The sequence below is a fragment of the Rhododendron vialii genome, chromosome 13a (assembly GCF_030253575.1).
Source record: "Rhododendron vialii isolate Sample 1 chromosome 13a, ASM3025357v1".
Taxonomy (NCBI): Eukaryota; Viridiplantae; Streptophyta; class Magnoliopsida; order Ericales; family Ericaceae; genus Rhododendron; species Rhododendron vialii.
This window is the reverse complement of record NC_080569.1, coordinates 32,043,296-32,054,104: the sequence shown is the minus strand read 5'-3', so window position 1 is coordinate 32,054,104 and position 10,809 is coordinate 32,043,296. Positions and strand designations below refer to the sequence as shown.

Sequence of the window (10,809 nt, the reverse complement as noted above, 5' to 3'; positions counted from 1 at the left end):
AAAAGTTTGCGCCCAAGAGCAATAACTTGCGACCAGGTGTGCTTTGCGTCCAGGTATACAAACTTTGCGGTCACATGTAAAAAATACATGGCTAGGTACAAAAATTTGCAACTATGCGCAAAAGTTCGTGACCAAGTGTAATAGCTGGTCAGGTACAAAAGTTTGCGGCCAAGTTTGCAGGTCACATGCAAAAGTTTGTGATCAAGTGCAATAGTTCGCGGTCAGGTACAATAAGTATGCGGCCAAATACAGTGGTTTACAACCAGATGCAAAAGTTTGCAACCAAAACCAATAGTTTGCGGATATGTACAAAAGTTGCGGCCACGTGTAATAACCTGCCGTCAGGTGTAAAAGTGAGGAAGAATCTTTTAACTTTCTTTTCCCATTCAGAAAATCTATCCAAAATCCGAGCGTCAAATGCCATGTTGGCATTATTTTTTTTTGGCATCAAAAAAGAACATCATATATATATATATATATATATATGAAAAGAAAGAATACAAGAATTTTAACAAACATAATACAAAAATACAACTGTGTTATCGCCTAAAATAGAGGGCGCTGGTGACATGCGAAGACCATAAAGCCTAAGGAACAAAGCACAATGTGAATGCATGAAAAAAAAATACATAAACAATAGAAAATAAAATAAAAAAGAAATAGACAACCCAACTGCAACCGTGTGCCACTGCCACGAGCAAGCCACTATAACACTTCGCAGCCAAGGACAACCAAACCGCTAGCTGAATCGCGCCCATACATAACGGCGGCCAACACAAATCAGAGAGCCGAAAACCCCAGCAACAACCCCAACAACAGCACCCCTGCATCTAGGGGTGGCAAACGGGCGGGTTTGGGTCAAATTGGGTAAGTTGTTAGTGGGTTGGGTCTTTAATGGGTCATTGACCCATTTAGACCCATTAACTATGAGTCTAATTACCCATACCCAACCCGACCCATTTATTTTAAAGCAAACCCGACCCGCCCATTAACCCAATTACATATATACTAAAAATTCTGATCGAAAAATTAGAAAAGTAAAAAAAAATTATGATCGAAACTCATAAATTTTTTCAAAAAGACGAGAATAAGTAATTTTTTTTGTCTTATTGATTTTTTTTTTTTTTTATTTAAAAAATTATAAGTTTCGATCAAATTTTTTTACTTTTCCGATTCCTCTCATCAAAATAAATTAATAAGTCACAAAAATATGACACAAAACAAAAAAAATGCAAAAAAAATTTGAAAAAGGGCAAAAAAAAATAAGTCAATTTTTTAATCCAAATCCTTTGCGGGACTATCATGAGAGAAATTTATTCACGGCGGAGCACAATTTCACGGGTCCATTCGCGCAATTAATGGATGAGATGTGTTTTCAATTTTGACTGGTCAAAATAATTGTTACCGGTCACAATTGATTTTTAATTCGAACCATTCAAAATATTTTTAAACGCGTGTAATTTAAAACAAAATAATTGAATAAAAGAAAGAAAAGGCCATGATACTGGGGCATAGGAGAGAGAAAGAGAGGGGCTCATCCTGGGGGTTTGGGTTTTTCGGCCGGGGGGGGAGGAGAGAGAAAGAGAGGGGCTCATCCTGGGGGTTTGGGTTTTTCGGCCGGGGGGGGAGGAGAGAGAAAGAGAGGGGCTCATCCTGGGGGTTTGGGTTTTTTTTGGGGGGGGGGGGGGGGGGGCTCCTGGGGGAGGGGTGAGAGAGAGAGAGAGAGAGAGAGAGAGAGAGAGAGAGAGAGAGAGAGAGAGAGAGAGAGAGAGAGAGAGAGCGGGTGAGAGTGGGAGGGGGGGGGGGGGGGGGGGAGAGAGAGAGAGCGGGTGGGGGGAGGGGGGGGGGGGGGAGAGAGAGAGCGGGACCAATTGATGGGTTTGAGTTTGGAAAAGAAACCAATTAAGAGATGAAATTTGATGGGTTACTTTCATTGCCCATTGGGTCATTTAAGTTGACCCAATTGATGCCCAATTATGACCCAACTAATAATGGGTCAGCTGGGTTTGAACCCATTCTTACCCAACTAATAAATGGGTTGGGTTGGGTCTATTTTCTAGTTGATGGGTCTGGGTTTGTTAATGGGTCTGGGTTCAATTTGCCACCCCTACCTGCATCCACAGCGTCACAACAAAACAGACCACAAGGACTCAGAATAACCAAGCTCCGTTCAACAACACCAAGCTCCGATCAACAGCACTTGTAAAAGCCAATCAAACCACATGCAAGCAACCCTACAAATGGATCGGATGGGGACAAAGAGAAAAGGGGCGAGAAACCCGATCCAATTGGAGGGAAGAAGAACAGACCGATCAAACGGGAAAGAGGAGAGAAACCCGATTGGTTGAGAGAGAGAGAGCAGTCACTCGGACAGGGAAAGGGGAAAAACGAAACGGGGGGTTGAGCGACCGGAGAAGAGGGGAAAAAACTGATTGCATGGGTGATTGGCGGCGAAATACAGGATCACCGGAGCACATCGCCGGAGAAAGAGGCCTCAAACGCTTTGAGACACGAACGCCAGAGCAGGAAATAGAGCTCGCCAGAGCAGGAAATAGAGATCGCCGGAGGTAGAGAGAGCGGGGGCGGCGACGGACAGGGTTGGAAACTTATTCAGTATATAGAAAGGAAAGGGAGTATGGAGGGAGGGAGAGAGGGGGGGGTGGGAGAGGCGCCGCCCCTCCCCCAGCCAAAACCTGAGAGCTGTAGCACTGATTTGTGGTTTGTAGAGAGAGAAAGTTAGAAGGGAGAGCTATATGTTGCCATGTTGAAAGGACAAGAAATCATGCAATGAACACCAAAACAACCAAAATCAAACACCCCAAACAATATGCTAGTCCAAAAGACATCCTAGAATATCAACACAGTATCACGACATATTACAAGGTTTGGAGGAAAAACATCCTATTAATCTCAGCTAACAGATTAATAATTGTACAAACGATCAGTAATACACAAAAAATTCCTGTCCAAACATCTGGTTTCTCATCCCCAACAGTAATCCACAAAGCCTTGCATAATTAGAATCTCCTCCTCGGACTTCTTGAACGACGACCATGTGGCGATCTGCAATAGTAGAGACAAGAAACCAAGAACATGCTTAGGGGAGAGAGAGTAGATTAATGTAACCACTATCAACGGAGTATACTGGCTATTAGTCAAATGTACTTCACAAATGGTTAGAATTATCACATCATCACATCACAAGGCATTCTTCTCACAGTCTCATATTTCTTACTCACGAGTTAAGTGCAACTCGAAAAAAGTCTTCTACCCGTCCACTACATTCCATTGTCCCAAGGATCACGCCATCTATTTACAGAGATTTTCAAACAAACCTTTCGAGTGTGTAAACTAATAGGCAGAAAATGTGTACCTCCTCCTCATATTCCTCCTCCTAAATGGACCTTTGCTGAATGCCCAATCAACATTGATGGTTTGAGTGAGCAGTTCAGTTCCATCCATTTCATGTATAGCTTTCTGTGCTTCTTCAAAGGTCTCGTATTCAATCAATGCATATCCCTGTCAAAAAATAATTCCAAATCAAGCAATTCTTGGTTAGTTTATTGCTATACCAACTACTTGAGGGGTCTTCGAAAACATGTGCCTTTCAGAACATTTCTTCCATGCTCAGAAGTTAGAAATATTCATTTCTCTTATTAGTTCCCTAGATTAAACAATACCTTGAAGAGCATCTCAGACACTGGATATCCAAACTCGTGTTTCTTACAATAACATTTACACAAAAAAATCTACACGTTCCTAAATGCATAGAGTTTTTTTTTTTATGTCAAATTATTCGAATGTAGTGTTTTGCCGGGCCTATAGATTTGAGAAAGAACGAAATATAGGAGAAAATAAGATGAAAAGCAACAAAGTGCCTCTACCAGTGTCACGTGAAACCAAAGCAAACAATTGCCTCAGAAGGGTGAGCGGTACTGATCCCATTGACAGTAATGCAGAGAAAATAAAACCAAAATCAACAGGGGTCAAGATAGTACAGAAAGATATGATAGTGAATCAGTGAATGCTCAACTGAGACTTGGACCTTGATACAACAGAATAGCGAAAAACCAGAAGGCAAAAAAACTTCTGTAGATATATTTGTTGAGGTAAGCACATTCCTCATTAAATCTCTATCTATTTCCACGGGTCCATGAGTTTGAAGGGTCGCAACTTAGTTCCATTCACAATTCAGGAAAAATGGAATTTTCATTCATGACGCATATCTCTACTAGAAGAACATAAAATTTATTGAGCAAGATGGTTGGCAAGTTAAATATCGAGATAAGAAGCAAATTTGTCTTTACGACGAGTATAGCCTAGATTATACTTCCATAGTGATAAAGATGTAGGTATACAAGGACTATGAAAGAAAGAAATCAAAATATCATCTTTCAATAGGCACAACTCACAAGGATTGTGCACATAAAACACATGTGAATACTCTCACAATGTTTGCTACGTCGTGCCGTGTCAAAATAACATATCACAAGATTCACGACATCTTATGTCATTGCAATATCATGTTACGCAACTTTTCATATCGGCAATAACTCCTTGGAGGAAAATTTTGCTAGAATGCAATATACATTGAATACGTGACAGGGTTATTGCAATAAAAGTTCCACACAACTTTTTCTTCAGAGTGAGCAATACATTGTGCTTTTTCATGTGAACCCACTTGTGTCCTTTGGTTGCACCTTCTCTCGTTTCTTTTATATTTCTATGCCCATCTATCCACGCACCCACATATTTGACTAGCCTGTGCAGTTATGCTCCATTGATAAGATCCGATGTTTGCACGTTGATGTTAGCTTAAACAAGTTCTACTAATTGACTAAAACTGGAGCATTATGAGAATTTCTGACACAATATTGCAACAACTTTCAGATTCAACAAAAAATAAAAAATAAAGAAACTTTTTTTAAGAGGAATAGAGAGTGATGAAGCATCAAATAATAGATGCAGCACCCTTCAGTATGTAACCCGCACCTCAATGATACGGTGCCAATACGGCAATACCCATCGATAACTACTCAACCACTAGTATGCAATTATAGAAGCATGACAAAGCTTTATTTTTCATGTTACCCATGCTAACAATATTCTTACCTTGACAAATCCAGTTCGACGATCAAGATTCAGATGCAAATTCTTCATCTCCCCAAATTCACCAAATGCATTTTGCAGATCATCTTCTTGGGCCTCTTCATGAACTCCAGTGACCAGAATTATCCATCCTTCAATGGCTGTGAAAATCAATCTCATTAGGAATAACATGTGGATTTCCAACCTTCTCTACAATTTCAATTTTGAGTCCTAGAAATTTAGCTTTCATTAAATCACTTCACAACAAGGCGCATACATGTACATCTACGACTACAATGCATAGCGACCTCAAGGTTGCCATTCATCGACAATGAATACTAAAAGTCATCTAGAAAATGTCAATCACAAAAAGAAGTGTAATACAGAACTTTATTGTGATTTAGCAAGTTCCACTTTTTCTATTAGTTTTCAACTAGATACCCACAGTACCGGCAATCCATGGGACTCCCAATCCCCGGTGTACCTCTATTCTTATTTGATAACAGCAGGTTTTCTGTGGTTAGAAACAGCTCTCTTTCAATAATTCTAATCCCGCGAAAACTCTTCAATTTCGAGGAGCTGAACTGAAGTCACTGAACAAATGCAAGAAAAAGGTTTATATCCACAATCTTAGCCGAACCGTGATTACCTTTCCAACCCTGCTCTCTGTTTCGTTAAACGAATATTTGAAGGCTTGTTTTGCTCTTCACAATTTACTACTATGCCAAACCTTCAACAGGTTCGTACCAAACAAAGCTTTTAATCCAACATAAACAAGAAACCACACTTACACAGAATCAAAACCCATTACAATTACGGAACAGAAAGGGGAAAAAATAAAAAATAACCCTAATTCACAGAGAGGGAGAGAGGGAGCTGACATCGTTCGGCGCCAGGCCCGCCATCGGAGTCGAGCGAGTCGAACCGACCGGCGAGGCGGTTGTTGCGATCGGCTTCGGCCTCTTCTTCGCGGAACCCACGGCCTTTCGTCCTTTTGGGACCTCCTCCGGTGATGGCGGATTTGAGCTTGGGAATGATGGCCGCGTCGGCGTCGACGGCGCCGTCATCGTCCATCAGATCGTCCTCCTCCGGCTCGAAGTCCACTGCTTCCACGTCTACGTTCGCCATTCTGTCTCTCTCTCTCTCTCTCTCTCCTAGGTTTTTTTTTTTTTAATCCGCTCTCTACTAGGTGGGTTAAAGGGTTTTTGTTCACAGGAGGGATCCGTAGATCGCGGGGTTTATGTGAGTCCTGTTTTGTGGGTCGGGTTCGACGAAACAAGTTCTATCGAACCGAAAACCTTTCATCGAACCTTGCGTCCAGGTAACAAGTTAGCGTTCATGTGCAAACGTTTGCGTCCATATACAAAAACGTTTGCGGCCAAGTGCAAAAATTTGCAATTTGCAGCCACGCACAAAAGTTTGCAGCCAAATGCAACAATTAGCGTCCAAGTACAAAAGTTTGCGGTCAGGTGTGCAAAATTTTGCAGCTAGATGCAAAAGTTTGCGGCCGGTCACGTGATAAATGACGGTTTTATGAAGATGGGGAAAAATTGGGGGAAGGTCCCGTTCGGCTAAATAAGCCAACTGGTTTATTTTTTTGTCATTATTTAAATTTTTTTCATATTTGTTAGTTTCGTCAATTATTTGGGGATTATTGCATCGTCATAAGAGGAATCTAAAAAGTAAAAAATTATGATCGAAATTCAATTTTTTTTGAATAAAGATGAAAAAATTGGCTTATCAGTTTATTTTTGTCTTTATTCAAAAAAAATTAGGGTTCGATCGTAATTTTTTACTTTTTAAATTCCTCTTGTCATGACGATGCAATAATTCCCAAAAATTTGACGAAAAACTAACAAATACGAAAAAAATTTGAATAAGGACAAAAAAAAAACCAATTGGCTTATTTAGTCTGTAGAGACCCGTATTTTAGGCCTATATTTTTTTTTTATATAATTGTACGGCTTGTCGAGATAAACGGTGTGGATATATGGAATGACGTATTTGCAGAAGGATATAAAGGTAAATGGATGAGAGGTGCATGTGTGAGTGTGTGGTGTGAGGGCATGGGATTATTTCCCCCACCTCTATTATTTCCAGGGAACATTTTTCCCCTTCTCATTTTTGCTCTCGGCTGTCTCTCTCTAATTCTCTCGTCTCTCTCTCCGGCTCTCATCTCTCTCTCCCGACCTCTCCACCAAAGCCCACCAAATTGGTGCAAAACCCATACAAACCCACCTCCATTTTGGCTTCTATACGCGACTCCAACCTTAAATCTCGTGGGTCTTGCTCAGAAGAGGAGTATTCAGTTTATTTCGAAGTTTGGAGAGCTAGGGCTTGCTCAGCTTGCGTGGATTTCGCTTCTCGACTTGAGGTAGGGAATTCTACCTCTCTTTATATGTTTTGTGAGTGATTTGGTACATGAATCGTGCTTGTAATGTAGTATTTAAGTTTGGATTGAAAATTCGTAGTTGCTGTCAGAATTGTCTGTTCTTTTTGGATTCCTACCGGTAGGCCCGTCCTTTCTACCGGTAGAATGTTACTTTACCAGAAAATCGATTCCCTACCGGTAGGAACTTTTCACCTACCGGTAGAACGAGTGAAAAAAATTTTGTCAACCAGCTCAAACGTATAGCAGCAGCTCAAAAGCTGCTCAACATACCAATCTTTTGCCAGTAGGAATTCCTTACATACGGGTAGGTCAAGCACGAACTTGTAGTATTGGCCTTTCCGTGTTTTAAAGTTCTACCGGTAGGACTTGTTTGCCTACCGGTAGGTCAAGCACGAACTTGTAGTATTGGCCTTTCCGTGTTTTAAAGTTCTACCGGTAGGACTTGTTTGCCTACCGGTAGGTCACGCGCGAATTGGAGTGTTGGCCTTTCTGATTTCGGGTCAAGCACGAACTTGTAGTATTGGCCTTTCCGTGTTTTAAAGTTCTACCGGTAGGATTTGTTTGCCTACCAGTAGGTCACGCGCGAATTGGAGTGTTGGCCTTTCTGATTTCGAGTTATACCGGTAGGACTTGCTTGGCTACCGGTAGGTTGCGTTTCCGTTTTGAAGTTCTACCGGTAGGATTTGCCTGCCTGCCGGTAGGAGATCAGGAGTTTCAGCTGCTTCTTTGAGCTGCTGCAGTATCTTTCAGCTGCTTCCCTATATCTTTCAAGTCACATGTCGAAGCTTTTCATCGACTCTAATGAATTTGTTGTGTATTCTTCCAAGCGTTTTGGTGAGTATTGCTCGTTTCTCACTTAGAGTGGCATCCAATGGACTAGAGTGAACATGTCTAGGGATTCGATGAGTGGTGTTGCAATCCGTTCTCTCTCTCGACTCGTAAAATTCTTAGATTCCTTTAGTACATGCTTTTACGGACTCCGAGTATAGAAACTAGATAATCGGGCATCGCAGAGTCTAGTCGTGGGTTAATTTGTGGCTTGTAAAGGTACGGGGGTGTACTTAGGGGTACGGTGAGGACGTGTGTATTTGGGTATATGCGACATGATAGATTGTTGGTCTTATATTACCATGCGATTGATTAAATGGTCTTTGGATTCAATTGAATGAATGGATGTTTGTGAGATGGGAAGCGGAAGGAAAGTGAATAACTAATGGACAGAGTATTGTAGGATTTTATGTATGGCCCTAGTACGTCATGTTAGATGCGAATGGGTAAACCAGTGAAAAGGCATGAACATGTACATTTGTGGAATCACGTAATGATTAACTAAACATTCAGTGATATAACCGTCAAAGGGATGATGAAATTGATTGTGAAATGATGTCGATTGTGAAAAGTGTGAAAGGTGACCCAAGTGGTCGTTATTGAGGGAAAAGACTCGTGGTGACCCTACGCTCGAGGGAACTAGACCCGAGGTGACCCAACTGATTCATATTATTGGAGGAAAAGACTCGGGGTGACCCTACGCTCGAGGGAACTAGACCCGAGGTGACCCCAATTGATTATCATTATTGAGGGAAAAGACTCGGGGTGACCCTGCGCTCGAGGGAACTAGACCCGAGGTGACCCTAGTGATTATTGATGGGAAATACCGGATTAAAGGGAAAGAAAGGTTTTGAAATAAAGGGATTTAATGAAGGTCAATGTGGACACGAGAAAGATTGTACCACCGTGCGAAAAATGATAAGATGTTTTGATTTGATTATAGACAAATGTGGAATGACGTGAGTTCAATAATATGATTAGTTAATGAAGTAAACGGCTAATGATATTGATGTGAAGTCTAGGACTCTTAAGCGTTAATTTGCAGCTTGTTGGTAGCCACTTGAACTATAGGTGTATTTGTCCATGCTCATTCCTTCTCGGTGTATGATTCATTCAAACTACATATAGCTTGAGCTTAGAATTCTCTACTGGGCTAGTGTAGCTCAACCAAATTTTTCTTTTCAGGTTCTGATGCCGGGCAATAGATTGCATGCATTGTGTGCTTGACAGTAAAAGATTTTTGGAAGCTGACATCACTAGTTATTTCGTTATCTTTGTGAAGATCTAAATTCGTTAAAGATGGTTTTGTAAATAATTGCTATTGAATTTTCTTTTGACTAAAGTTGTAATTATCTAAACTTAAGGACTTGTTTGTAAATTAAACAGGTGGGAAACTCCTTTGGGCAACGTATATGATATGCGAGGTTTCTCTTTTATTGAAATGTATTACTTAATTATGTTGAAAATCAAGGGCGTGACATAGCCGAACGGGGCCTTCAACAATGCAACACATTGGATCCGCATATAAAGCAAAAACTATGACCAAAAGTTTAAAAAAAATGTACAACTAAAGACCAAAAAATTGGTATTTTTCATATATTTGTTGTTTTATATCAACTTTGGTTCACATTATTATACTTCTCTTATTCTTCTCATCAAAACAAATAATTATTTTAAAGATCACGACGAAAAGCTAAACCAAAAAAATTATGAAAAACAAAGAATATTAAAAAAAATACCAGACCCAAAAATAATGGGGAATTTTAAAAAGTACAGTTGAGAGGAGTAATTTGTGACACGGATTAAATTCAAGGGATTCTAAAGTAATTCTCGGAAGATTTGTCCAAATTCTCGGCCGAGTAGAAGCTGTTTCGTCTTGAGTTAGGGTTCATTCGGCTAAATAAGCTATTTTGGCTTAATTTTTTTGCCTTTATTTAAATTTTTTTCATATTTGTTAGTTTTTTGTCGATTTTTTGAGGATTATTGTTTTGTCACGATGAGAGTCAAAAGTAATCTAAAAAGTTAAAAAATACGATCAAAATCTATTTTTTTTAAATAAAAATGAAAATAAGTCAATAAGCCAATTTTTTCGTCTTTATTCAAAAAAATTGAATTTCTATCGTAATTTTTTATTTTTTAGATTTCTCTCATCATGACGAAACAATAATCTTCAAAAATTCGATGAAAAAATAACAAATACGAAAAAAATTGAATAAGAACAAAAAATAAGTCAGATGAGGCCTTAATGACTGTTTGATGGTTTTGATTCAGTTAAACCCATCCCATTTTAAGAAACAAAAATGCATTGAGATTAAGTAATAATGTGATTCCAATCAACACTAATTTTTACATGACACGGCAAAACGGCTGCGGCATCGCCTTTTCAACCTAAACATCAGTGGTATATTCAATACTTGAACCCTCCAATCAAAAAACAAATGTACTTTCTAAGGGTTGGGGAAGGATCGTGGAGAGATTGAGAGGTAAATGATAGAATTACA

At 39.8% G+C, this 10,809-nt stretch overlaps 1 protein-coding gene across 1 annotated transcript; it reads right to left on the bottom strand.

Annotated features, from left to right (window-relative positions):
- Nucleotides 1-2,828: 2,828 nt before the first annotated feature.
- LOC131314548 (RNA-binding protein Y14A-like) lies at nucleotides 2,829-6,298 on the bottom strand. Its single transcript, XM_058343266.1, has 4 exons — nucleotides 5,970-6,298; nucleotides 5,113-5,249; nucleotides 3,374-3,519; nucleotides 2,829-3,063 (listed from the first exon to the last, which is right to left on the bottom strand). The coding sequence occupies exons 1-4, from the start codon at nucleotides 6,214-6,216 to the stop codon at nucleotides 3,018-3,020; spliced, it is 576 nt and encodes a 191-aa protein (XP_058199249.1). The 5' UTR covers nucleotides 6,217-6,298; the 3' UTR covers nucleotides 2,829-3,017.
- Nucleotides 6,299-10,809: the final 4,511 nt, after the last annotated feature.

Excerpts from the sequence above, each read along its gene's own strand:
- LOC131314548 (XM_058343266.1), bottom strand. The coding sequence starts at position 6,216 with ATGGCGAACGTAGACGTGGAAGCAGTGGACTTCGAGCCGGAGGAGGAC. Across the intron at positions 3,520-5,112 it reads GTCGAACTGGATTTGTCAAG|GGATATGCATTGATTGAATA; the intron begins GTAAGAATATTG and ends ATTTTTTGACAG. Across the intron at positions 3,064-3,373 it reads AGGAGGAATATGAGGAGGAG|ATCGCCACATGGTCGTCGTT; the intron begins GTACACATTTTC and ends CTACTATTGCAG.